Below are 25,732 nucleotides of genomic sequence, written 5' to 3'. Positions count from 1 at the left end.
GGTGTTGGTTAGCCTGCTCAGGCCTGGGTTCCCCAGGAAAGTCAGCCAGAGGGCTAAACAGCCACAGCTCCAGGCTGAGGGGCTCCGGGGTGGCTATGCTCGTTAGCACCAGGCCCGGGGTTCACCCTGGTGTTATACTGACATGGCCGAGGCCTGGGGGCCGGCTTAAGGGTTTCTTAGGTCCCAGCTCCACTCCTCCGGGCGTTTCTGAGAGCAGAGTACTGGCTGCCTAGCTATGTCAGGGGGCAGGACTGTCTTTTTTCTTTTTTTTTAGTTAACCCTCACCTGAGGATATTTTTTCCAGTGATTTTTTTTTTTTTTTTTAAGAGAGAGAATGGAAGGGAGGGGGAAAGACAAAGAGAAACATCGAGGTTAGAGAGACATATCAATTGGTTGCCTCCTGCACACACACATGCACCTGACCAAGGACTGAACCTGCATCCGAGGTATGTGCCCTTGACTAGAATCGAACCCTGGACCTTTCAGTCCAGAGGCCAGCTCTCTAACCACTGAGATCACCAGCCATGGCTCGCAGGGCCATCTGATTGAACTCTTAGGGTGGGCTCTGCAGCTGGACGGGTGAAGGCCCTGGCCCAGAACTCACCGATCCTCAACGTCCCAGCCAGGGAGGCTTCTCAGGGCTCCTCACTGAGCGCCAGCTGCGCTCTTAAACTTGCACAGCAAACGTGCTCTTCTCATCCCAGCCAGGCTGTGTGCCCGTTCCGCGTGCTCAGGTGAAAAGCAGGAGCCACACTTGATTCTGATCTAGCCTCATCCTGCATCTTGACCATAGCACGTCCCTTCCTCTCCATGGCCACCGCCTAGGACACCACTATCTGCTTGGACCACCTCGGGAGTGTCCTACACATAGCTAACGCCGTTAGGACCCACCCCCGCACAGCTCCATGCATGTCTGTCAGAGCATGTGGGCACCCTGTGTGGAATCCGGCCGCATCTTCTGCTGGACCTGTGAGCTGTCTACTCCTTCTCAGATATCAGTTCATGTGCATGCAGGCACACACACATGTACACACATATAAACACTACTCACATGCATATGCACACTTGTGTATACATGCAAACCATGCACATGAGCATTCACACGCATGCCTATGCACATATACCAGTACATGTACACACACAGCAACCCACATCCATATACATGATACACGCATACACACCTCACAGACATGCACACATGTTTATATGTGGTTTTCATTGACTGCATTCTCCTATTTCCTGGAAGTTGGTGGTTGAGTAGTAAAATCCAGATCAAATTCAGGTTCGATTGTTTGTGTTTGGGGGGCAAGTCTACTCACAAGAATGCACTCACACTCACATATCATGCATATGTGTAGACACCCTTACACATGCATTCACCTGTATGCATACACATACCAGCCCTGCCCACCCCTGCTTCCCAGCCCCAGCCTCCCGCTTTTCCCTGTCCATCAGTCCAGTCTAGCACCTCCTCAGTGTGGTTACTGGGTCTCTGCCCCAGCTCCTCACCTGGCTGCAGAAGGTCTCAGCTCAGCTGCCGCCTCCCCAGAAGAGCCTTCAGTGCACAGCAGCCCAGTGGCCTCCCAGCTGGCTCTCACCCCCACACCTCTGCGGTGTTCAGCCTGCATGGCCATGGTTTGTCCCTGCCCCAGGCTGTGGGCTCCGCAGAGGCGCCCCTGGAAGCCTGTCCTGTGCTCTCCAGCCTGTGCTGCTCTGCCCACACTTCCTCAGCCGGGCCCCGGCCGCACCTGTCAGCAGGTATTTTGGCAATCAGTGCTTAGGAGGGCCATGCAGGCAGGCTGCTGCCCAGGCTTCAGAGCAGGGGAAGAATTGGCCACTGGGAAACGAAGAAGGGCCAGTGGCTAGGCCCAACCTCATGACAGACCAGCAGGGCTGTGTGATTGATCGGTGAAAAACGAGATTTAGACATGCATCTAACTCACATCAGCAAGCCAGAGTCAGAACGGAACATAGTGGGCCCGAGTGCCCCCATCCACGCACCACACCCTCCCTGGAGAGGGCCATCTGAGGCCACGGTCACAGAACCTTCTGTCTTTATATCACAAGACACAGACACCCAGTGTTTTTGCCTTCCCAGGTGACAATTGTCGAAAAAGCTGACAGTTCCAGTGTCCTGCCCAGTCCTTTGTCTATTAGCACCAAGAACAAAATGACCTTCCTGTTTGCCAACCTTAAAGACCGCGATTTCTTGGTTGAGAAGATTGCTGACTTTCTCCTGAAAACATCATCTAAGCAGCCAGGTGACAACAGCGCAGGAAGGAAAGCCAGTGTCATGGACCCAACCCCAGAGGTGAGGGCGCTGTGGGAGCGGCAGTGGGGGTGGGGAACGGCGGGTGGGGGGTGGGGGGCGGGGCAGAAGAGCCCAGCAGCGCTGTGTGCTTGCCATTGATCTTGGCAGGGAGGATCCCTGCTGGGTGTGGGGTGGAGAGCCTGACCCAGCCACGGTCTCGGGTGTCTAGCCACCCATGTGCTATGGGACGTCACAGACCTCTGCATCACGCTATGGGATGTCACAGACCTCTGCATCACGTCGCATACACTCCAGTCCTGAGCATTCCCACCCGCCCACCTCAAGTCCCACTGCACAGGAGAAGCTTTGCTGGCTAGGCCTGCCTCCCAGTGAGCCTGTGCTGCTCTGAGGGCCACACCGCAGCCCTGATCAGCTCGGAAGCTTACTTTACGTTCATTTACCTGGTGCTTCTCCCATCAGTCTTTCAGGCTGAGGTTCTTACAGTCTAAGACTCCTTTGTCCTGGCTGGTTGCAGGGGTCTTCAAACTACGGCCCGCGGGCCACATGCGGCCCGCAGAGGAGTCTGATCCGGCCCGCCAGGTTTTTTGGGCAGTGAGCGCAGCCGAGGTGTTACAGTAGGAATTAGTAGTTCATATAGTCCGGCCCTCCAGCTCTCTGAGGGACCGTGATCTGGCCCCCACTTTAAAAAGTTTGAGGACCCCTGCTTTAGGAGCTACAGAGAGAACTGCAGATGGCTGCTATTTGCTATTTGTATTGGGCTTGGAGGTGCCCAGATGAGGCCCAGCTGTGAAGTAAGGCAGACCTGTGCTAGTGCTGGATCTTGGGCATTTTATTGATAGGTTTGGGGCATCCTATCACCAGCTGCAGCTTGTTTGAGAGAAAGTCTGAGTCTGAGTTAGGACCAGTCATTCATATAGAAAAGCTGCTACAAACACCTTGGTGGGGGATGCAAATAGAATGGGGCAGGGTTTCAGGAAATCAGGGCAGAGCAAACAGTGTGCTCCAGGCTGATGGAGGCTCAGATATGGCTGCCAGTCAGCCCTGTGACAGGGGACATCCCAGCATTGGTACAATGACCCCTGTGAGAACTTCTGTCTGGGAGAAAGCCTGTCCCACGTTCCTGCCCCAATGCCACGCAATCTAGTGCCTCCCTGTATGTGTCTGGGTTCCCTCAAAGCTGCCTGGTGCTGGGAGTCTGAGTAAGTTCATGTACCGGTCCTTTGAAAGGAACACCTGGGTCTCTAGCAGCCTCCAAGTTACTCAGCCACAGTCCCCACTGGTTTTTACAGCCCAGAGTTGTGGGAATTTCTCCTCCCAGCTCTGGAACCCTGGGCTAGGGTCTTATGTGGGGCTGAGTCCCATTGCTCTTCACTGACAGCTTCAGCTTCTGATTAAAAAAATGGCTCATGTGGGTGTCAGACCAGCCCATAATACCAGTCTCAGTGTGCTTTCCTTATTTCTCTAGTTGTAGGACTTTCATTCAGCCAGTTTTCAGAAGGTTGTGAATGATGGTTGTGCTGTATTTTAGTTATAGTTTTTTAAAAATATATTTTATTGATTTTTTATAGAGAGGAAGGGAGAGGGACAGAGAGTTAGAAACATCAATAAGAGAGAAACATCAATCAGCTGTCTCCTGCACACTCCCTATTGGGTATGTGCTCGCAACCAAGGTACATGCCCTTGACCAGAATCGAACCTGGGACCCTTGAGTCTGCAGGCCGACACTGACACTGAGCCAAACCAGTTAGGGCTTTAGTTGTAATTTTGATGTAGTTGTTTTAATATATCGTTTTTATTGATTTCAGAGAGGAAGGTAGAGGGAGAGAGAGATAGAAACATCAATGATGAGCGAATCATTGATCAGCTGCCTTCTGCAGACCCCTACTGAGGACTGAACTCACAGCCCAAGCATCTGACATGACAAGAATCAAACTGTGACCTCCTGGTTTATAGGTTGACATTCAACCACTGAGCCACACCAGCCAGGCAGTAAATTTAATTTTTTTAAAAAGATATGTATCCATTTATCTTTTGATAAACACTTGAGTTGCTTCTGCCTTTTGGCTGTTGTGAATAATGGTCCTATGAACATGAATGTACAAATTTCTACTCATTACTCTTCAAGACCCTACATGTAGTTATTTTGGAGAAGTTCCCAGAAGTAGAATTGCTGGGTCAAATAGTAATTCAGTGTTTGCTATTTGAAGAATTATCATACTGTCTTCCACATTAGTTGCACCAATGTACATTCCTACCAGTAGTGTAAAGGGTCCAGTTTCTCCTGATCCATGCCAATGCTTGTTATTTTCTGGGTGTTTTGTTCTGTTTACAGTAACCATTCTAACGTGTGTGATGTGATATCTCAGTGGTTTTGATTTACATTTCCCAATGATTAGCAATGTTGAGCATCTTTTTATGTCATATTGGCCAATTGTATATCCTCTTTAGAAAAATGTCTATTCAGGTCTGTGCCATGCCAGAATGGCCAAGGATAAACATAGGGAGGGCCATGAAGGATTTAGAAAAGACAGACAAAGAGAATACAGCTGCGGCTCAGGGATCTCCCATGCCTGGATGAGGACACAGAAAGACCCCGCCTGTAAGCTGAGGTTTTATTTTATAGTCAGAGACAAACAAGGAAGTAGTCAGCATAGTTACAGTGTTCTTGTGAGTTTCACTTGTTTTGGCAGCACTTGCTGACTTCCCACAGCTCATTAGCTACCTAGGAAGGATCTAGGGATTGTCGTAAGGTCAACCTTAATTATGCTAAGAGGACTCTGTCCAAGCTGGGACTTGTTTGTGGCTCTGTCACAGGTCAGTCCAAGGCTTACCCTATAGCTGCTCCCTTTACAGGTCCTTTGCCTATTATTTTTTAAAATGTTTTTATTGATTTCAGAGAAAAAGGGAAAGAGAGAGAAAGAAACATCAATGATGAGAGAATCATTGATCAGTGGCCTCTTGCACACCCCGTACTGAGGATTGAGTCTGCAACCCAGGCATGTACCCTGACCATGGCTTCTAGTTTCTAAGCCAAAGCTCAGTCACTGAGCCATGCCAGCATTGGGTATTTTTTTAATCGAGTTGTTTGGTTTTGTTGTTGAGGGTTAGAACTTCTTTATATATTGCAGATATTATCCTCTTCTCAACATATGATTTTCAAATATGATCTTCCATTCTGTGGGTTGCCTTCTCATTCTGATGATTATGTCCTTTGATGTAGATAAGTTTTTAATTTTTATATAGTTCAATTTATCTATTTTTCTTTTATTGTGCTTTTGATGTCACCTCCAAGAAATAATGTCATGAAGCTTTTCCTCTGTTTTATTTAAAAAGTTTTATAATTTAAGCTCTTGCATTGAGGTGTTTGTCCCTTTTGAGTTAATCTTTGTGTATAATGTGAGGTAAGGCTCCAACCTCATCGTTTTGTGTTTGATATCCAGGTTTTTCAGCACCATTTGTTGTAAAAAACTAGTCACTCCACATTGGATGGTCTTGGCACCCTTGTTGAAATCATTTGACCATAAATGTGATGGTTCATTTTTTAGCTCTCAATTCTATCCTATTGGTCTATTTGTCTTTCCTGTGCCAGTGCCATACTATTTTAACTGCTGTAGCTTTATAGTAGATTTTTAAATCAGGAAGTCTGAGGTCTCCAACTTTATTCTTTTTCCAAGATGTTTTTGATTGTTTGGGATCCCTTGAGTTTCCATATGAATTTTAGAAAATATTTTTCTATTTCTGCAAAAAAGTCATTTTTGTGTTTTTTTATAGTGATTGCGTTGATTTTTTCTTTTTTAAAAATATATTTTATTGATTTTTTTACAGAGAGGAAGGGAGAGATATAGAGAGCTAGAAACGTCAATGAGAGAGAGACATCGACCATCTGCCTCTTGCACACCCCCTACTGGGGATGTGCCTGCAACCAATGTACATGCCCTTGACTGGAATCGAACCTGGGACCTTTCAGTCCACAGACCGATACTCTACCACTGAGCCAAACCAGTTTCGGCTATAGCGATTGCATTGAATCTGTAGATCACTTTGGTAGTACTGATATCTTAAGAGTCTTAAGGTTTTCCAGTCTATGAATACCATATGTCTTTCCATTTCTTTGTGTCTTCTTTCATTTCTTTCAGCAGTGTCTTTTACTTTTCAGTGTATGCCTTGCACCTCCGGGGTTAAGTTTATTCCTAAGTATTTTATCCTTTTTGGTGCTATTGTAAATGAAATTACTTTCTTATTTCCTTTGGGATTGTTTGGAGTTACTGTCTAACAGGACATATGCTGAAGGCAGTTCTGAGAACAGATGGGCCAGATGTGGGAACAGAGACAGACGGGCCAAAGCTGACGGCTTTGTCTGGGCCGCGGAGGGAGCAGAGCCGCGTTAAATGACGGGGAGATGCAGGAAGAGCAGCTTTGAGAGGATTCCGCTTTGGATGGGTGGCGTTTAAGGCCAAGGAGAAGGAGAACTGGAAGTGACGCCGGGGATGGCAGAGAGAGTCCTGGTGGCTTGATAAGAGCTGCTCAGGGGAAGGACAGGAAGAAAAGCCTGACTGAAGTGGCCTTCAGCTGGTACAGGTGGTGGTGCTGATAATTTTTAAAACCAAATGTCCTCATAAAACCACACCGAGCAGCTTTAAGAGTAAAAGCAAAGTCCTCAGACAGCTTCTTCAACAAAACCAGGAGAGGCAGTGGTGGGGTCCGAGCACCGCACGGACACAGCATCCTGCATAGACACGGCATCAGCGCTGGCTGGGAGGGAGGGGAGGAAAGGGAGTCTGCTCTGACAGGGATGGGACTCTTAAGGGCCAGAGTTCAGAAATAACTAAAAAATAGCTCCCTCCCCCCAAAAGCGATGCCTCACTGAACAGAACCCTCAGCAAGTGACTCAGAAACAGCCAATGAGCCTGGGAGCAGATTTCTCAGGCTCCTTTCCAGATAAGGGAACAGCACTGCATGCAGAACCCACTAAGGAGCTGAGGGAGACGGAGGAGCTAGGGGGCGCTAGCTATCAAGACTCTCAGAAACACCCAGTAAAGCTCTGCATCAGGGCACTGTCTGGACGAGGTCCTTCCCCTGGATTCTAGCAGTGAAATACAGTAGCAATCATACTTGGGTAAAAACTACTGTTTGAATTTTAACCCTACTATTCTGACTTCAACCTTCACTTACTTGCTTTGTTCATCGCGTGATGGGCTTAGGGAGGATGAGTTCAAGTTCTGGGCAAGGTTACAGGCAGAACTTTCTTTTTCATTAAAGAGCCAGCCCTGCCAAAACCGGTTTGGCTCAGTGGGTAGAGCGTCGGTTTGCGGACTGAAAGGTCCTGGGTTTGATTCCAGTCAAGGGCATGTAACTTGGTTGTGGGCACATCCCCGGTAGGGGGTGTGCAAGAGCTGGTCGATGTTTCTCTCTCATCGATGTTTCTAGCTCTCTATCGCTCTCCTTTCCTCTCTGTAAAAAATCAATAAAGCCGAAACCGGTTTGGCTCAGTGGTAGAGCGTCGGCCTGCAAACTGAAAGGTCCTGGGTTCGATTCCAGTCAAGGGCATGTACCTTGGTTGCGGGCACATCCCCCATGGGGGGTGTGCGGGAGGCAGCTGGTTGATGTTTATCTCTCATCGACGTTTCTAGCTCTCTATCTCTCTCCCTTCCTCTGTAAAAAATCAATAAAATATATATTTTTTTAAATCAATAAAAATATATCTTTTTTAAAAAAACTTTTTTTAAAAAATAAATAAAAAATAAAAATAAAAATAAAGAGCCAGCCCTATGTATACTTAGTGGTTATCTCGATGCTGGCCTCAAAAACAATGCTGTTCTATCCAATTTAAAAAAAAAATGCACCTGGCATGGTATAGAGATTGTGGGTATAGAGATTGTAGGTCTCTGGCCTACAAGGTCAGACAGCTAAGTTTATCTTCATCATTCTTCAAATGGGTTAAAGCAAACTAGAAAGCAACATTCTTCCTCTAGGAAGAACAGCAGAAAATTCCAAACAACAGTTTGTTACAGAATGGGGGTTTTCCTTCTCAGAACCTTTAAAAATAACTACCTGCCCCTCAAGCGGCGCCTGAGTATGGTACTCTTGCGGCTGCCCTGGCCAGATATTTCAATAAATTCTTGCCTGCTTTTTTTAATAAATCATCAGCCTCCTGTGGTCTTATTTTGAACCCAGGGTTTGACCCCATAACAGCAGTTTGTCGTGAAAAAGTATTTAGTGGCCCCCAAATCATTTCAGAGCACCAGCCAGGGCAGCGGGGCTGTGGATATGAATTAGCAGAATTATCTTTTTCTCCTTTTTAATGTTTTTATTACAAACTGCCCTACTGTGGTACCGGGACATACAATACACTGTATGCGCTGTGTACATAGTGAAAGAGTAGAGTCTGGCCGGGACCGGTTTAGCTCAATGGATAGAGCGTCGGCTTGGGGACTGAAGGGACCCGGGTTCGATTCCGTTCAAGGGCATGTACCTTGGTTGTGGGCATATCCCCAGTAGGGGGTGTGCAAGAGGCAACTGATCGATGACTCTCTCTCATCGATGTTTCTAACTCTCTATCCCTCTCTCTCCCTCTCTGTACAAAATCAATAAAATATATTTAAAAAAAAAAAGAAAGAAAGAAAGAAAGAAAAGGAAAGAAAGAGTAGAGTCTGATGGGTTTAACATGCGGAATCCCCGGGCAGGGGACACAGAGAAGGGGGAGTGTGGCGCGGTGGCTGGTGGGATCAGAGGTGACAGGAGGACTCAAGGACAGAAGCCCCGGCCCAGACTGGAGCTGGCAGAGGGAGCTACTGGCCCACGAAGCCGAGAAGGCCATGCCGTGGACACCTGTCATCAAAGCTGGCCTCTGCCCACGGAGCATGGGTTCCTGCCAGCAGTGCCATCCCCAGGCTGGGTGGTAGAAGCCCCTGCATCCTCCTTGTCTTATCCTCATGTTCCCTGTAGAGTCATCAATGCACGTCCTGGTGGCCACTGAGTGACAGTACCCCAAGTCCCCTGAGGCTGTGAGTGGAAATGCTAATTAATTAGCTCGGGGTCATCACCCCAGGTCTCAGCAGAACCCACAAAGAGCAGAGAGAAATGTGCCCCCGATGAAAACGGGGACTGCTGCTGGCAGAAGTGGAAGTGGATTCCAGAGAGCCAGTGACCAGTGTCCACCCAAGAGCAGCATTGTTTCTGTCGGTGGCACTCAGGGCAGGAGCTGAGGGGAGAGCCAGAGGGCACTGGCTCTGGGCCAGAGGACAAGCTCCCTGCACCGGCCATTGCCCACGGTGGCAAGCTCGCCTGGAAGTCAGATGCCCACAGACAGAATATCGTCTGGAGAGCAAGGAGCAAAGGGCAGTGTCGGGCATCACCCACACTGTGCCCAAAGGGGCTAAGATGCCAGTGCTTCCCTGAGGAGAGCTTCTCCTTGGGGGGAGAGGGGGATTCAGGAATGTACCTACTTGCTATATTAGCAGTGGAGGGCCGGAACCCTGAAGTTCAGGGCTTCCTTGCAGACCTGTGTTCCTGATGCCCCCTCCTGCCAGCCCTATGTGCGTCCCCCTGTAGGTTCCCAAAACCCACGAGGGTCATTTCTCTTGCCGTTGGCCATCTGTGCAGTGGGAAAGCAGATTCACAGGCTCCTGCCCTGGGGCGGAGCCTCCAGCCCTCCAGGGGCCTCCCCTAATGCAGGGAGGTAGCCCGAAGTAGCGATAGTCCACGGGCGAGGACCCCTCCTTGCATCCAGTTCTAGGCCTGTGCCCTGATCGTTGCCCCCTAACCCCTGGCAGCCTCGTTGAAGCTGCAGCAGACCACTGAGGAGTGGCCAACGCAGAGAGGCCCATGGGCCGGCGAGCCCTGGAACCTCCAGGCCCCGGAGTGCAGTGGGCGGGCAGCCTGAGGAAGGACACTTACTTACAGACAGTCGTGGAGGGCGCCTGCAGGAGGGCCGCCGCTCGGAAAAGGCTGTCAGGCTTGGTCCTGTGCTGGGCTGGGCCTCGGCGCCACTTTCCTGCATGGCTCGGTGCGCGTGCTCCGTGGGGGCCCTAGTGCTCTTTCCTGGAAGGCCCAGCCTGAGCTGATCACTGGCCAGGGGCCCGGGAACAGTCATGGCAGATGCCACCAACAGCCATCTCTGGGGCCAGTTGGGGCTGGGATAAGAACAGAATCCCTGGGAAGCCAGCGCTGCAGTCAGGCCCTGTGGGTACACGAGCTGGCTTCTCAGAGTTTCTTCTCTCCTGGCCTGGGCCTCACTGAGAAGGCCTCACAGGATGGGCCCAGAATGCTCCCAGCGAGAAGCCGCCAGCATGGTGGGCTTGGTGGAGGTGGTGGGTGAGGTGGTGGGACCAGGTGCTGCCCACCCCGGGCTGCCCCCTTCGGGCAGTGACTGAGTGCGCATGGGAGGCTGCAGGCTCAGTGTCCCCTGTGCTGTACTTTGCAGTCTTCCCCAGCTCCTCAGGAGGCATCCGAGCAGCCCGCCAGCCCCACCGCATCCTCCGGGGGCTGCCAGAGCTCCCTCGCGCAGGAGGCGCCAACTGCTTCCCAGGGCCTGCTCAAACTCTTCCGGAGGAATGCGCCAATGGAGGACCTGGGGGCCAAAGGGGTAAGCTCAGAGCGGGGCTCCGTGGCCATGCCAGGCCCACTCGTGGGGGGCTAAGGCCCGCCACAGGCAATGTCGGTCCTGTGGGCGCAGGCCTCTGCAGGGAGGCCCGTGTGCCTGCTGCCTGAGGGTGGTGCCGTGCTCTGCAGCCTGAGCTGGCGGCATTTTGCTGCGAGCCCTTGGAAACCTGAGGCGGTCAGCATGGCTAGTGGAGGAGGAAGGTAGGAGAGCCACCGGCCCCAGCGACCGGGGTCACACCATAGCTCCTCGTTGCCTTCCCAGGCCAAGGAGAAGATGAAGGAGGAGTCCTGGAACATCCACTTCTCTGAGTTCGGGCGCGGCGTGTGCATGTACCGCACGGCCAAGACGCGGGAGCTGGTGCTGAAGGGCATCCCCGAGGGCCTCCGTGGGGAGCTCTGGCTGCTCTTCTCCGGTGAGCTCCTGAGGTGGCCAGGCAGGAGCTGCCCGACCTTCACAGGCTGGAAATGGAACTCCCCTGAGGCCTCCTTTCCTTGGGACAGGCTCTGACCACATGCACACCCTTGGCCACTTGGACAGTTTCAGGAGGAGGGGGATCAGCCATTGGAACTTGGGTGGGGTGCCCCCTATAAGGAGCAGTCACGAGGGAACCTTTGCCTCCCACCACATGACTCCCACCAAAGTTCCACTTCTCTGTGGTACATTGTCATCTCCAAACTGCCTGTCACTGCCCTGAAGTCCAGGAGGGGAGGAGACAGCCCAGCGGTGTCTCCACAGGGGCCTGGAATGAGATGGTGACTCATCCTGGCTACTACTCTGAGCTGGTGGAGAAGTCCACGGGGAGGTACACCCTGGCCACGGACGAGATTGAGCGAGACCTGCACCGCTCCATGCCCGAGCACCCTGCCTTCCAGAACGAGCTCGGGATCGCTGCGCTGCGGCGGGTGCTGACCGCCTATGCTTTCCGAAACCCCACCATCGGCTACTGCCAGGTAAGGGGCTGGCCAGGGGCCCAGAGAACATCGCCCACCAGCCACTCACGGGAGCAGGTCCCCATGGCCCTGGGCCTGAGTGACGGCCTCACATAATAACTTCAGCAGGGCCGCTCCGAGGTGTAATTAAAAACAATTGCTCATCTCGTCCCCATGCTATGTTTTGTTACCTTCTGTGTGCCTCTGGCACAGGTCCTGGGGTATTTGATTATTGTGTGTGTATGTGTGTGTGTGTGTGTGTGTGTGTGTGTGTGTGTGTGTGTGATAAAAACACATAATAAAACTTACCGCCTTCACCATTCATTCTTAAGTGTATACTCTGTGGCATTAAGTATATCTTTGTGCCACCTTCATTACCATCCATCACCAGAACTCTTTCAACAATTCCCCTAGTTACCCCTGGCAACCACTGTTCTGTCTCTGTGAATCTGACTCCCCGAGGAGCTGTGGACTCAGTTAAGTGGACTCAGAGAGTCTTTCATCTTTGGCTGTTGTGAATATGCTGCTATGAACTGAGTGACAGTATCTGTTCCAGTCCCTGCTTCCAGTTACGTTGTTTACCCAGAAGTGGAAGTGCCAGTCATATAATAATTCTATATTTAAATAATTTAGGAATTGCCGTAGCATTTTCACAGAAGTTACATCATTTACATTCCCACCAGCAATGCTCAAGGCTTCCAGTTTCCCCTCATCTTCATCCTTGTTATTTTCTGTGTTTCTGGTAACAGCCATCCTAATGGTATGAGGTGTCTTCTCATTGAAGCTTTGATTTGTATTTCTGGCAGAATTTTATTGTAAATCTACTGGGCATTTTTCTGGCCAGGTCAGATGGCTTCCTGTTTCCCATAGCTTGCTCCTGGACTTCAGAAAAGCAGGCCAAGTCCCCAAAAATCACTTTCTGTAGGGCCAGTGTTCTGCATGAATTTCACCGGGGCAGGGGAAGCCAGTACGGTAGCTTTAAGTAATTTTTAAGCCAATATGTCACCACTGAAGCTGTGCGGGTTCCAGTCTCCCTGCAGGCATGGAGCCTGGCACACAGCTCACTTACACGTCCACCTGTACTCACACACCTCCGACACCGGATGCCACCCAAAAAGTGCCATGTGCTCATGTCTGCCTTCTCAGTTTTCCAAGTGCCTGCTGCCCAGTTTGAGGGACTTGGCTGACTGTTTTTGTCAAGTTGATTTCCTGCAAATTACTTTTGACAAATTATACATAGACCAGTGGGATGGTTTGTTGTTGCCAAACTTGATTGTAGTGCCACATCCTTTGGGGAATGGACAGTTTTCCTTGGCGTCCAGCTCTGGAGCCTCCTTCACCGTCTCTGTGCCCACAGGCCATGAACATCGTCACCTCAGTGCTCCTGCTGTATGGCAGCGAGGAGGAGGCCTTCTGGCTGCTGGTGGCCCTCTGCGAGCGAATGCTGCCCGACTACTACAACACCAGGGTGGTGGGTGAGTGCCTGCCGCCTGCTGGCTCTAGGGTAGGGCCTCCCTGGACCTGGCTCCCTGCCCAGCATGTCCTTCACGGGAGCCCTCGGAGGCCTCGGCCATGCTGCAGGCTGAAGACAGCCCCCCACTGGACAAACCAGGACGCTGCAAAGTGGAGAACCATGCAGTCAGATTGCCGCAGACGCCCCAGGAGGGCTGCAGGAAGAGCAGGCCATGCAGATTGTGGTTTTTCCAAGTCAGTTTGGTGCCTAAATTCCGAAGCATCTAACTCTTCCTAAACTCTTTTACTGTGGACAGCTTCCAGCCCACAACTAGAGTGTACAGCGAACCGGGCACCTCTTACCCAGCCCGGCCCTCACGAACTCGGCGGGGGTTCTGTGTCAGTAGTGGAAGTGCACTGGCCAGTGTGTTTTGTGATGTATGTCTGTTCTTTCAAAATGTTCTTCCCCTACCATTTGTTTCAGGGGTCTCTGCTCTCGGGGTCCTTTAGAATCATATCTGTTCACCAGCTCCAAGGCAGGTACACACACAAGCCACCAAGATCACTGTTACTTACCCAGGAAAAAATCCCCAGTATAATGGAAGAAATGATTATTTTAAACCACCAAATATGTAATGTCCCTTCCTGCAGCCACTCCTGGGGAATCACAGGAAATCTGGGGAGACAGCCGGGCCCGCCTGCATGTGGCTCTCCACTTTGCTGTTGTGTTGGCGGAGCTGGCCAGGGACCCTTGGGCTTCCTGCCCCTTAGGCCCTGGGGTCCCACACGGGCCACCAGAGCCAGCGGGCAGGGCTCACGTACACTTCTTCGTGCTCTCACTAGGGGCCCTGGTGGACCAAGGGATCTTCGAAGAGCTCGCGAGAGACTTCCTGCCCCAGCTCTCTGAGAAGATGCAAGACCTCGGGGTAATCGCCAGCATCTCGCTCTCCTGGTTCCTCACCCTCTTCCTCAGCGTCATGCCCTTCGAGAGCGCCGTGGTCATTGTCGACTGCTTCTTCTACGAGGGCATCAAGGTGGTCCTGCAGCTGGCCTTGGCCATCCTGGATGCCAACGTGGTCCAGCTGCTGGACTGCAGCGATGAAGGCGAGGCCATGACCATCCTGGGCAGGTGACCGGCCGAGTGGCCTCCCTTCTGCTGGAGAGCCCGCCCTTCCTCGGCCCCGGGCACTCCTCACCTCCCAACCAGGGCTAGTCAGGGCACTCCAGAGGGGGCTGGCGCCTCCTTTCTCATGGGAGATGAGTGGCATAGGGTAGCGATCGTCACCTGGAGAAGATAAAACGGGTTGGCCCAAGCACGTTGGGTGGGAGGGCCTATTGGGGGGCGGAGAAGGGCCTCCTGCTTGTGCCTCCCTTAGCCCAGCAGCATCATCCCCCATCCCCAGCCCGAGGGCTCACGTGGGCCTGCTGTGATCGCCGAAAGTGGTCCTGGCGTCCTCCTTCTCTCCAGTCCCCACGCTCGTCCTCACAGGCACACTGGAGGATCAGCCCTCCCTCCGGCCACGACACTCCTGCCTCAGGCCCCGTGCCTGCCTCATCGTGGTTCTCCCTGCTCCCCTCTCACCCTCGCCATCCCTCAGGGATCTTGCTGATCAGAATCTCACCGTCTCTCCCCTGGACCTAGGGGCTCCCTGTACCCCTGGTGGATCTCTGTACAAAGAAGCTGAGTCCCCCAGCCTGGCCTTCAGACCCCGTACATGCAGGCCCCTCCTGGGCTCATTCCAGCTCACGGCCTGAGCTCTGTACAGTCCTGCTGACCGTGTGCCCATATCCGGCCCATCTGGAATGCCACTGCCCAGAACAGCCTGGGACACTGCCCGTCAACCCAGGTGCCATGGGAGGTGCAGCCAGTGGCCAGAGTCTGAGAGGGTTCTCACGCCCGTCTCACACCAAAAACATTGGGCCTCAGGGACAGGAACCTGTGGGCATAGATCAGCACCCTCTCCGCCCGAGTGTCAGCCCAGCCCAGCAAGGGCGGGAGGTCCCCCACTGGCCAAAGCCACGCCCTGGCCTAGGGCAGTCCTTGGGGAAGCAGGTCCCGAAGACGGCCACAGCGAGGCCCCTTTGCCTTTCTCCCGGGCGTTCTTTGGTCCCTGATTCTTCCTGGCCAGCAAGTCCCCGTGTCCCCGAGGGCTGGACAGAGGGAGGGAGCACATCCTTCCAATGACAAAGCGCCTCCAAGATGTGAGGGTCTGGCTTCCTCGGGCCTTGAGGGAGCAAGGCCTTCTCTCCACTGCCTCCAGGGGAGATGTGCCAGGGCTCCTCTCCCACCGCCCGCAGGATGCCAGCCCGCAGCAGCTCCTTCATTAATTGGGAGGCTGCAAATTAAGTCCCTCCACACACTGTCGCCTGTTAGCGGTCTAGACTTCTGTCCTTCAATCCCTCCAGATACCTGGATAATGTGGTCAATAAGCAGAGTGTTTCTCCGCCCATCCCACACCTGCACGCCCTGCTGACCAGTGGAGATGACCCTCCTGAAGAGGTGGACATCTTTGACCTCCTCAAAGTGTCCTATGAGGTCAGCACTGGCCGGCATGGTTGGCCAGGCCATTCATTTGGTCCCTGTGGTGCGGGTGGCCCAGCAGTGGTGGCCCTCTGCTCCGTGTCCTCACCTCACTGAGTCACCCTTGGCCCATAGAAGTTCGGCAGCCTGCGGGCCGACGACATCGAACAGATGAGGTTTAAACAGAGGCTGAAAGTGATCCAGTCCTTGGAGGACACGGCCAAGAGGAGTGTGGTATGATGGCCCAGGCTGCGGGGGGTGGAGGTGGGGTGGTACCCATGTGGGTGCTCCTGCAGTGCTGCCTCAGTCCTCCCCTCAGGGCGGGCAGGCGCGGTTCCCCAGGCTGCCTCGCGTGGGACTGGCACCAGGGCGCACGTGCCAGTCACTGCTTCCTGCTCGTGGGTTGGTCACTGGGAAACTTGTCTGACACCCAGTGTCCACAGGCCAAACTCGATCTTACCCTGTGCTGAGCACTCGCCTGGCAGTGCCCCTGCCTCTGGGTAGTGACACTCAGCCACCCTCCACCCACCCAGCCCACCGGAGGTCTGCTATAAGCCTTTGTTCCCTCATCTCTAGAGGGAGAATTTACTGAGAAGTTCTAGAACAATTTCCAGAGAGCCAGTGTCAGAGTCTGCCCAGGGACCCAGAGATACCTGCCCCTCGCCCTATGTCCTTGGCCGGGCATTGAGGACAGAAAGCTCCCCGGTACCCCCAGGAGGGAGTGTGACTGCGTGGCAGATGGTGTGGAGGGAAGCAGGCGGACCACACCCTCCTCCTGAATGGACTGCCTCCAGCGGGCAGCACCACACAGGGTTCTGTTTCCTCCCCACCCACCGGGGTCTCAGCATCTTGCCTTCTCCGTGGCAGGCACTTGAGAAGCTGTCACTCACTCGTTTCTCTCTCCTCCTAGGTCCGGGCTATCCCTGGGGACATCGGTTTCTCAGTTGAAGAGCTGGAGGACCTGTACGTGGTGTTTAAGGTGAAGCCAGAGCAAGGGCAGCCCCCAGCCCCGTCCTGTCCCCCGGATGCATCCTCAGATGCAGTGAAGTCCTTGGAGTTTAGGCAGGACATGATCTTAAGCGTCAGAGACCCACTCGCCGGCGTACACCGAGAGGGGATGCTTGGCTTGTGTGACGAAGCCTGGGCATGGCAGGGTGCAGGCGCCCTGCTGTCAGGCTCCCCCAGCCCGCCGCCTCCGGGCCGCTCTCCGGTGTGAGCAGTGGCAGGGCTGTCAGCAGCGCCGCCCCCTGCTCAGTCACCGCACTGGGAGAAATGTTTCCTTCCAAGTGGTTCTGGCGAAGGGCTCAGGGTGCTGTGGCTGTAGGAGTGTTGCTGGGTCAGAAGGGCCATCTGCCTGCCCCATTGCTTGAGGCTGGGGCAGGGGCTTTCCAGGGAAACTCCGGGTGCTGTTAACAGGCAAAGGGAAAGGGTGAAGGCCACACTGGTCGGTTCCGGTCATTTCCCTTCGGCCCTCGGCTGCCTCTGGCTCAGCCCCTGAGGTGGCCGCTGTGCTGTGGCCTTAGGGCACTGCCCCTCGCCCACCATGGCCCAGCGTGACCTGTCCTCGCACCCACACCTGTGAACAGGGCTGGAGGTCCGGGGAGGCCTGCAGCTCGGCGCTCACCACCCGGGCCTCTGCAGCCCTGGCTGGAGGAGGGGGTGGGCACGTGGACCACCATCTCACCCGCTGTGCCCGCAGGCCAAGCACCTGGCGAGCCAGTACTGGGGCAGCAGCAGGCCCACCGCTGTGCGTCGGGACCCCAGCCTGCCCTACCTGGAGCAGTACCGCATCGACGCCGGCCAGTTCCAGGAACTCTTCGCCAGCCTGACGCCCTGGGCCTGTGGCGCCCACACGCCCGTGCTGGCGGGGCGCATGTTCCGGCTCCTGGACCGAAACAAGGACTCGCTGATCAACTTCAAGGAATTCGTGACGGGGATGAGTGAGTGGCTCCAGGGCCATTTTCCACTGGAGACCCGGGGGCCCAGTGGGGCTCCTCCCTCCCTCTGCCGGGCGCTGCCACGGCGGGGTCTGTGGGCCCCGGAGAAGGGCGGGGCTCGGGGCAGCAGGAGGCCTGGTCCCTCCCGGGACCCTCCCGGAGGGCAGGAGGGGTCAGCGTGAGGAGGCCCAGGAGAAAGGGCGGGCGTGGAGGGAGGAGCCCTCTTACCGGAGCCTCTCCCCGCAGGCGGGATGTACCACGGGGACCTGACAGACAAGCTCAAGGTGCTCTACAAGCTGCACCTGCCCCCAGGTGAGCCCCCTCCCATCCCCAGGGAAGGCCCTCACTGTCCAGAGCTGGCCCTGCAGCATCCAAGGCCCAGGCCTCTGGGGGGCAAGAGCAGTGGGGCCCCCCTCCCCATGAGCTGGTGCTGAGGCACAGCCAGTTGGTCTGAGCGGTAGCAAGAGTGGCTGCAAGGAGAGTTCTCCAGGGCGGGTCCCCGAGGGGCCTGGGCTGGCAGGTTCTCACCGGCCCCAGACCCTGCTCTGGGTGGAGCCGCCCTCCTGCTGCCGGCCATGCCATCAGCGCTGCCGGGAGGGATTTGTGAAGAGCTGGTGCCACACTCACTGCCAGAGGCTGTCACTTCGTCAGCCCAGAGGGGGGTTTTAAAGACGGTCTGTGCAGCCAGAGCGGGCAGCCCTGCTGTTTGCTGCCCTCGCCTGTGCTGTGGCTGGTTGTCCCTGTGAGGCCACAGGCCACAGTGGCTCCAGGGAAGTTGTATGGCCACCAGGCCCTGCCACTGCTCCGGTGCCACACACTGTGCCACCCGCGCTGCGCTCCCTCGCACAACAGGGAGAGTCCGCCCCACTGAACCGTGTGGGTCCCCAGGGCCACCCACAGAGAATGTCCCCACGTGGACGCGTGTCCCGGGTGCATGATGGGAGGAGAGCGTGTCCCTGTGCACTGTGGTCCCTGCACACGCTGGCAGGAGCACAAACACCCCGAAGGCCCTCTGGGCCCAGCACAGGGGAGGAAGGCTGGCCGCTCCCTGACCTCCAGCTGCACTGGCTGAACTTGTACCTGTGACAACTATTACATTTCAAACCCAACGTGGAAGTCCAGAAAGTAACAGAACCACAACCCGGCTTCATGAGGACCACTGCTCCGTGGCGGGCGGGGAGTGGAGGGCACACCTTGTCAGGACTCAGGACGGGAGTCACGTTGTTTCTCCTGCCCTCGCCCTCCTTTCGCTCTGAGCACAGCCCTGAACCCAGAGGAGGCCGAGTCCGCCCTGGAAGCAGCCCACTATTTCACCGAGGACAGCTCCTCGGAAGGTGAGTGCAGCTGGGACAGGAGGACTGCAGCCCTGCGGGGAGGGGACCTGCCTTGTTGGGGTGCTCGTAAGCCAGGGGCCTGCCTCTCTGGGCAGACCCCTAAGGTGTTCTCACACACTTCTCTTGTCTCTGCCTTCCTGGACTCGCCTCCCCCTCCCTCCCTGTGCCCTTCACTCCCCCTCTCCTTCCAGCATCTCCTCTGGCCTCAGCTCTGGATCTTTACCTGCCCTGGGAGGCTCAAGGTCAGTCCCTGGGGGCAGCAGTGCCCTCTGCCCTGGGCTGCCTCCAGGCCTTGGCGCTGTCTTCCTCACAGTTCCCTGCACGGCCAGGAGGCCTGCAAGCTTTTGGCCCCAGAGGTGCTCCTGTGTGGCTAAGTCCTGAGCAGGACCCGCAGCCCAGTGCCGTCATGGCGGTCAGTGAGCACACCCAGCACGGCGGGCCTTGTGCAGGCACCGGAGCGTCAGCTCCACGGCCATGTGCAGAACGTGTCCCGTTGTCTCACTCACAGGAAAAAGCACGAACGCTGCCATTGCAACCGGGCAAAGCTCAAGCAGGATGCATGGCAGTGGAGGAGGGTGGTGGGTGCTTCCTTGAAAATGTTTCTCATGTCCCACACCCCTCCCTGTGGGGGTGGATATGATTGTTAAGTCCCTGTGCTGCGCTTAAGCCATTGGGGCCTCCAGATGGTGGGGCATTCTGGGCCCGGGCTTTGGCACCGAGCTGGAGGGTATAATACACTTACCCAAAGGACCAGAACTCTGCCCTGTAACTCCTCAGGGGGAGGAGGGGAACAGTACACACCAAGGACAATGCCTCCAACAGAAATCACACCTCAGGGCAGCCCTGATCTGTGTGTTCAGTGGTTACAACATCAGCCCTCTCACCGAAGGGGCGTGGCTTCTATTCCTGGATAAGGACACGGATACATACCTGGGTTATAGGGCTTTGTTTTTTGTTTTTCTGTTCGTTTTTTTAAAATATATTTTGATTTTTTTACAGAGAGGAAGGGAGAGAGAGAGAGCTAGAAACATCAATGAGAGAGAAACATCAATCAGTTGCCTCCTGCACACCCCCCACTGGGAATGTGCCCACAACCAAGGTACATGCCCCCGACCAGAACCAAACTGAGACCTTTCAGTCTGCAGGCTGATACTCTATCCACTGAGCCAAACCTGTTTCGGCAGGTTTGGGTTTTTTAAATATATTTTTATTTATTTTCAGAGAGGAAGGGAGAGGGAAGGGAGAGATGGAATGTCAATGATGAGGGAATTGATCTGCTGCTTCTTGCACGCCCCACAATGGGGATAGCCCCACAATGGGGATCGAGCCCAAACCTGGGCATGAGCCCTGACTGAGAACCAAACTGTGACCTCCTGGTTTGTAGGTCAACACTCAACCACTGAGCCACAGCAGTTTAATCCCCAGGCCCAGTTAGAGAGGGTGCAGGAGGCGGCCAATCAATGTGCCTCACATCGATGTCTCTCTCTCACCACTCACTCCCTTCCTTCCACCCTCTCTAAAAATCAATGGAAAACGTCTCTCCAGGAGAGGATTAAAAAAAGAAGAAATACACAGCTGAGCCATATTTAAAACTTCATCCTCGGCTGGTGCGGCGGTGGATTGCTAATTAAGGCCCCCTCAGTTTGAGCTTTTCAGCAGAGACCACAGAAATTAGTTCTCGGAGTTTGTCTCCCTAATGTGCACCATCGTTCACTTGAACGCTGAATGGTGCGATTTCTATTCCTTTGAAAGACGGGCAGTGCGGGCTGGGTGGCTCCGGGGTTGCATGTAGCCAGGTGGAGAGGAGCAGTGCCCGTGCTGCCAGCCGGGGGCCAGTGCAGAGAGCAGAGCAGCGCCTGCCCCGGGGCCACGCTTGCTTCTGCAGGAGACCGCGGACGAGCCGAGCGCTCGCGGACCTCAGCGTGGGGCGTGACAGAAGAATGCTCTGTGTTCTTTTCTCGGTCGTCCAGAAGCCCTGCAGCAGGAGGAGGGAGAGGGAGCTGGGAACGAGGACGCCCAGGGAAAGAGAGGAGGTGTGTACAGGCGGCTCCCCGCGGCTGTGGAGCCCGGGGCCAGGGGCCGCGCCCTGTCACTCCGGGAAGGCCCCTCAGGAACATGGCAAGCCCTGCCTGATGCCAAGGCTCTCCCTGTGGAAAGGGTGGGATGTGAGGGAGGCCCTGCACACGTCAGCCCCAGGTCTGAATCTTCTTGTAGCTGTGAACACATCCCCACCCCCCACACCCCCTGCTGTCACCACCTCCTCCTCCTCCCGGGGGCCGCTTTCTGCCAGAAACTCCTCATGCTGCCCACATTCCAGCCTCCCGTGGTCCCATCACCATCCAGGTTGGTTCATCTTAAACAATTTAGCTCAAACCTACGTTAGCATAACCCAGGGGAGACCCCTGAGTGTTCTGCAGTGTTCTTTCCCTTCCCCAGTGCTGGAATGTTTGTAAAAGGGCCCAGGTAACTCCGTGCCAGACCACACCCTAACCCGCTCATTCCCTGCTACCAGCCCCAGCCCTGACCATTTGATAGATGGAGTTTAATTTTTTCTTCAACTCACAGAGGAGAAGGGGACCAGCCCTCCTGACTACCGGCACTACCTTCAGATGTGGGCCAAGGAGAAGGAGGCTCAGAAGGAGACCATTAAGGACCTTCCCAAGATGAACCAGGTAGCCCCACCCCCACCCCAGCCCCGACCCTGCAGCAGACGCTGCGTGAGTGGCTGAGCCGGGCCTCCCACCGCCCCCCAGAGGGGTTTCTCTCTGCCTCTGGGTCCTGCTGGTCAGGTGGCAGGGAGGATTCCGGAAGGACAAGGGGCAGGTGGTGGGCGTGGGGCCGTGTCATGGGACAGCTTGTTCAGGTCACTCGGGAGCCATGAACCAGAAGGCTCTGGGGAAGGTGGGCCTCTGAGGAGCAGAGACTGACCACTGCCTCCCAGGAGAGGCACAGCGCCCCCGCTGCCGGCCACGTGCTCTGTGCACAGGCCCCGGGGGTTTGCTGGTCTCTAGGTTCGGGGCCTGAAGTCTTGGTGAAGTTCTCAAGGCCAGGACCACAGACATGCAACCAAAAGCATTTTTTTTTAATTGTTTGTGTTTATTTCTGAGAGGAAAGGAGAGGGAGAGAGAGAAACATTAATGAAAGAGAAGCATCAATTGGCTGCCTCCCGCATGCCCCACACGGGGATCGAGCCTGCAGTCCCGGCTTGTGCCCTGGCCGGGAATCGAACCATGACGCTCAACCACTGAGCCACACCAGCCCGACGGGGCCCTGCTCTGCCCAAAGGAGCTCCCTGCAGCGAGGCACTCACATCCGCAGGCAGGAAGCATCATGTGTGATCTCAGGACCGGGGACCCAACCCCGTTCCCCTCACTGACCAGGCCGCACTGGCCTTGTCACCACCCTCTAAAGGGCTCTGTCAGGAGCGGAAGTCACTCTGATTAAAGACATAAAAAGCTGAGGTGGCTCCAAAACACAGAGAGGAAATCCGTGTAGTCACTGGGTCCAGAGAATCGCGATAGGAAAAGGTCCATCTCTGCTAACAGAGGACACGACCGAGAGGCTCCAGGCGGCTCTCTGTGCTAGAAGGAGCTGGAGACAGCCCTCTAAGCCACCCTCCCTCCCCGACCTCATTGTTGAGGCTGGCCTGGCCCCACAGGCAGGTGGTAGGTGACCAGTGCTGGCAGACTGACCTGTCTCCCACCACCTCCCTGCCCTTGTTCTGCTTTTCCTCTAAAAGGAACAGTTCATTGAGCTGTGCAAGACGCTGTACAACATGTTTAGTGAAGACTCCATGGAGCAGGACTTGTACCACGCCATCGCCACCGTGGCCAGCCTGCTGCTGCACATTGGGGAGGTGGGGAAGAGGTTCTCGGCGCAGCCCGGCAGGAAGTCCCCGGACGGTGCCCCCGGGAAGGACCAGCCCCCAGCCCCCGACCCCCCGCAGGACCCTGCCCGGGAGCTCCAGCCACCAGCTGTGGGCGACCCCCAGGCCAAAGCTGGTGGAGACACCCAACTTGGGAAAGCACCGCAGGAGAGCCAGGTGGTGGGCGAAGGGGGCGGTGGCGAGGGCCTGGGCTCCCCCTCCCAGCGTCTGTCCGATGACGAAACCAAAGACGACATGTCCATGTCCTCCTACTCGGTGGTCAGCACAGGCTCCCTGCAGTGTGAGGACCTGGCCGACGACACTGTGCTGGTGGGCGGGGAGGCCCGCAGCCCCGTGGCCCCCAGCCGCAGCGGGGGTTCCGTGGACGCCGACTGGAGCATCTCCTTCGAGCAGATCCTGGCCTCCATCCTGACCGAGTCTGTGCTGGTGAACTTCTTTGAGAAGAAGATGGACATTGGACTCAAGATCAAGGACCAAAGGAAAGTGGAGAGGCAGTTCAGCTCCTCCAGTGACCATGAGCATTCTGGGGTTTCCAGCTGAACACTGCGAGTGGGGGCTGACTCCTTCCCTCCGGTCTGGTTTCTCCCTAAGCACACCCTCCCCTTCTCCCCGGAAGCAGTGAACTGTAGAGGGAAAGAAGGCTGGACAGCCGCAGCGGGGGCCAGGCAGGGGCTCCCCGCCCTCTTCCAACCCTGGGCCCAGTGGGCCCGCAGCGTGCCAGAGCCTCCTGCCTGCCTCTGCCTGCCAGTGCCTCCCCCTGTGCCACAGCCAGGCCACACGGAGCCTCCCCCCACAGGCTCTCCTGCACGGACCTGCCTGTCGGCACCAGTGGTAGCTCTCCAGGAGCCCCTGAGGGACCCTGGGTGCCATGCAGGCGTATCCTAAATGTTCCTTCAGCTCGTCATCCTCACCGTTAACCTTAAACGCATTCCTCGGGTCCTGACGCATTTCCTTGTGTTCTTTCCCGTTAGCTAACAATCACAGTGTTTAATGCCTTAATGAGTCCCTGGGAGAACTAAAACCACGCGGTGGCCCTGGCCGGTAGGCTCAGTGGCTGAGCATTGCCCCATGCACCAGAAGGTCCCAGGTTCAACTTCCTGTCAGGGAACCTGCCAGGTTGTGGACCTGATCCCCAGGAAGGGCATGCAAGAGGCAGCCGATGGATGTTTCTCTCCCTCTCTCTAAAATCAATAAAAACATATTTTTAAAAACAACCATGCTGTGAACAGGAGCCTGGAGGTGGCTCTTGGCCACTGCTTGGGGCTCCTGGCTTCTCCACCTCGGGCTGCCTCCCAGACGTTCCAGACAGTCCCCGCAGGGTGGGTTCCAGGCTCCCCGGGAGATGGGGACACAGAAGGTGTGACGAAGGCTGAGCTGAGCAGGGCCACTGGTGACCTGTGACGGAGCCCCGAGCTCTGCTCCACACATGTGAGCAGTCTGGGCCTGGGTGCCGGAAGCAGGCTGGGGGCTACAGGGAACAGGCTGAGCCACAAGCGCCCTCTTGCTTTGCATCGGGAGCTGATCATCGGTGTCCAATGTTACACACACACACACGCACACACACACACACACACACGCACACACAGTAGCTCTTTTAGAAGATACCGCTTTTAAAAAAATCTAATATTGAAGGCCTTGCAGCACGGGTCCGCACGGGGCACAGATCCTGAGCCCACACCAGGAGGTGGCACCGCCCACAGTGCAGCGTGCAGGGGTCCCCGGCTCAGAGCCACCCAAGTATCTTCAGCTCAAGAAGTTAGAAGATGAGGTCCCTGGACGCCTGGACATCTCTGGCGAGGGCACTCCCCAGGTTACTGGGGTCTTTGAAGTAATGGTAGCAGGGACGTTGTCTCACTCTAAGAAGAGAGGTGATGGCTACGAGGACACAGAGCAAGTTTCTGATGCTGGTGGCCGCCATCACAGCCGCCCTGAAGGCGGAGCCCTGTGACCTTGGCCCAGCCCCTCTGGGCAGACGCTTGATAGGATGGACTGAACGGCCAGTCTTTTCCTGGTGTTCTGCGGCTGCCCAGCAGATGGACGCTCTGGTGTGTCCCGGAACCTCGCATTGCACACTGGCCCTGGCCCGACATCGCCATCTCCCTGCCTGCACTCCCCATGTCTCCCTGTCCCCCCTCTAGTGTTTGGGTGGGTCCTGCTCCAGGCTTCTTTCCCAAGGAGGAGCCGAGGGGGGGATCCAGTGCGTGAGTCTTAGGTTTCAACCGTGTTTGCAACATTCACAGTTCAATAAATATTGAACGAATTTTTAAAATCTAATATTACAGTTTTATTGGGACATAATTTACCATAAAATTTACTTGTTTTAATTTACAGTTCAGTCTTAAATTGACTGTAATCAATTAGGAAGATTTAAATAACTGGAAATTAGGATAAATTTTTATATACCATGGAGAAGTATAAATTTTAGAATATACCAAAGAAGAATATAAAAGAGAAATCTAGCCTTTCCATATTGTAGGATGGGGAAATTTCCTGGCTGGTCTAATAATTTAGCAAGAGACATATTAACAGTAGGAAACAACTAAATTTAATTACATATGTACAGAGGAATATGAGGCCCAGGACAACTCAGGCAGTTGAGGTTGATATGCCACCTTGAGCTAAGGAGCAAGGGGGTGGGTCGTGGTTTGGGACTTCAAAACAGAGATGGAGAAGCAAATGTTTGGTAAGCAAATGTTGGCTGTGCCGCCTTTAACAACGGCACAGAGAGGACTTCGATCAAGGGCGTTGCTGGTTCCTCCCTGTCCATCACACACATGAAGCTCGCTATCTGTGATGACA

The 25,732-nt window shown here is 54.9% G+C and overlaps 1 protein-coding gene across 5 annotated transcripts in view; it reads left to right on the top strand.

The window, feature by feature from the left end:
* TBC1D9B (TBC1 domain family member 9B) overlaps nt 1–24,139 on the top strand; it is a 42,718-nt gene extending 18,579 nt beyond the window's left edge. For 3 of the 5 annotated variants that reach the window (XM_036450184.2, XM_036450185.2, XM_036450188.2), the window contains 16 exons: nt 2,099–2,311; nt 10,695–10,856; nt 11,136–11,286; nt 11,610–11,824; nt 13,161–13,278; nt 14,099–14,384; nt 15,662–15,791; nt 15,912–16,010; nt 16,687–16,755; nt 17,476–17,716; nt 17,960–18,025; nt 18,976–19,047; nt 19,239–19,289; nt 21,018–21,080; nt 21,613–21,719; nt 22,787–24,139. In XM_036450184.2, the coding sequence (XP_036306077.1) occupies nt 2,099–2,311; nt 10,695–10,856; nt 11,136–11,286; nt 11,610–11,824; nt 13,161–13,278; nt 14,099–14,384; nt 15,662–15,791; nt 15,912–16,010; nt 16,687–16,755; nt 17,476–17,716; nt 17,960–18,025; nt 18,976–19,047; nt 19,239–19,289; nt 21,018–21,080; nt 21,613–21,719; nt 22,787–23,473 (2,730 nt within the window). In that variant the 3' untranslated portion in view covers nt 23,474–24,139. The remainder of the gene's footprint in view (nt 1–2,098; nt 2,312–10,694; nt 10,857–11,135; nt 11,287–11,609; nt 11,825–13,160; nt 13,279–14,098; nt 14,385–15,661; nt 15,792–15,911; nt 16,011–16,686; nt 16,756–17,475; nt 17,717–17,959; nt 18,026–18,975; nt 19,048–19,238; nt 19,290–21,017; nt 21,081–21,612; nt 21,720–22,786) is intronic. The other 2 variants (XM_036450187.2, XM_036450186.2) reach the window with 1 other exon arrangement.
* Nucleotides 24,140–25,732: the final 1,593 nt, after the last annotated feature.

This window comes from Pipistrellus kuhlii, unplaced genomic scaffold (assembly GCF_014108245.1).
Source record: "Pipistrellus kuhlii isolate mPipKuh1 unplaced genomic scaffold, mPipKuh1.p scaffold_m20_p_21, whole genome shotgun sequence".
In the NCBI taxonomy this organism is placed as follows: domain Eukaryota; kingdom Metazoa; phylum Chordata; class Mammalia; order Chiroptera; family Vespertilionidae; genus Pipistrellus; species Pipistrellus kuhlii.
This window is presented reverse-complemented; position numbering and strand designations above follow the sequence as displayed.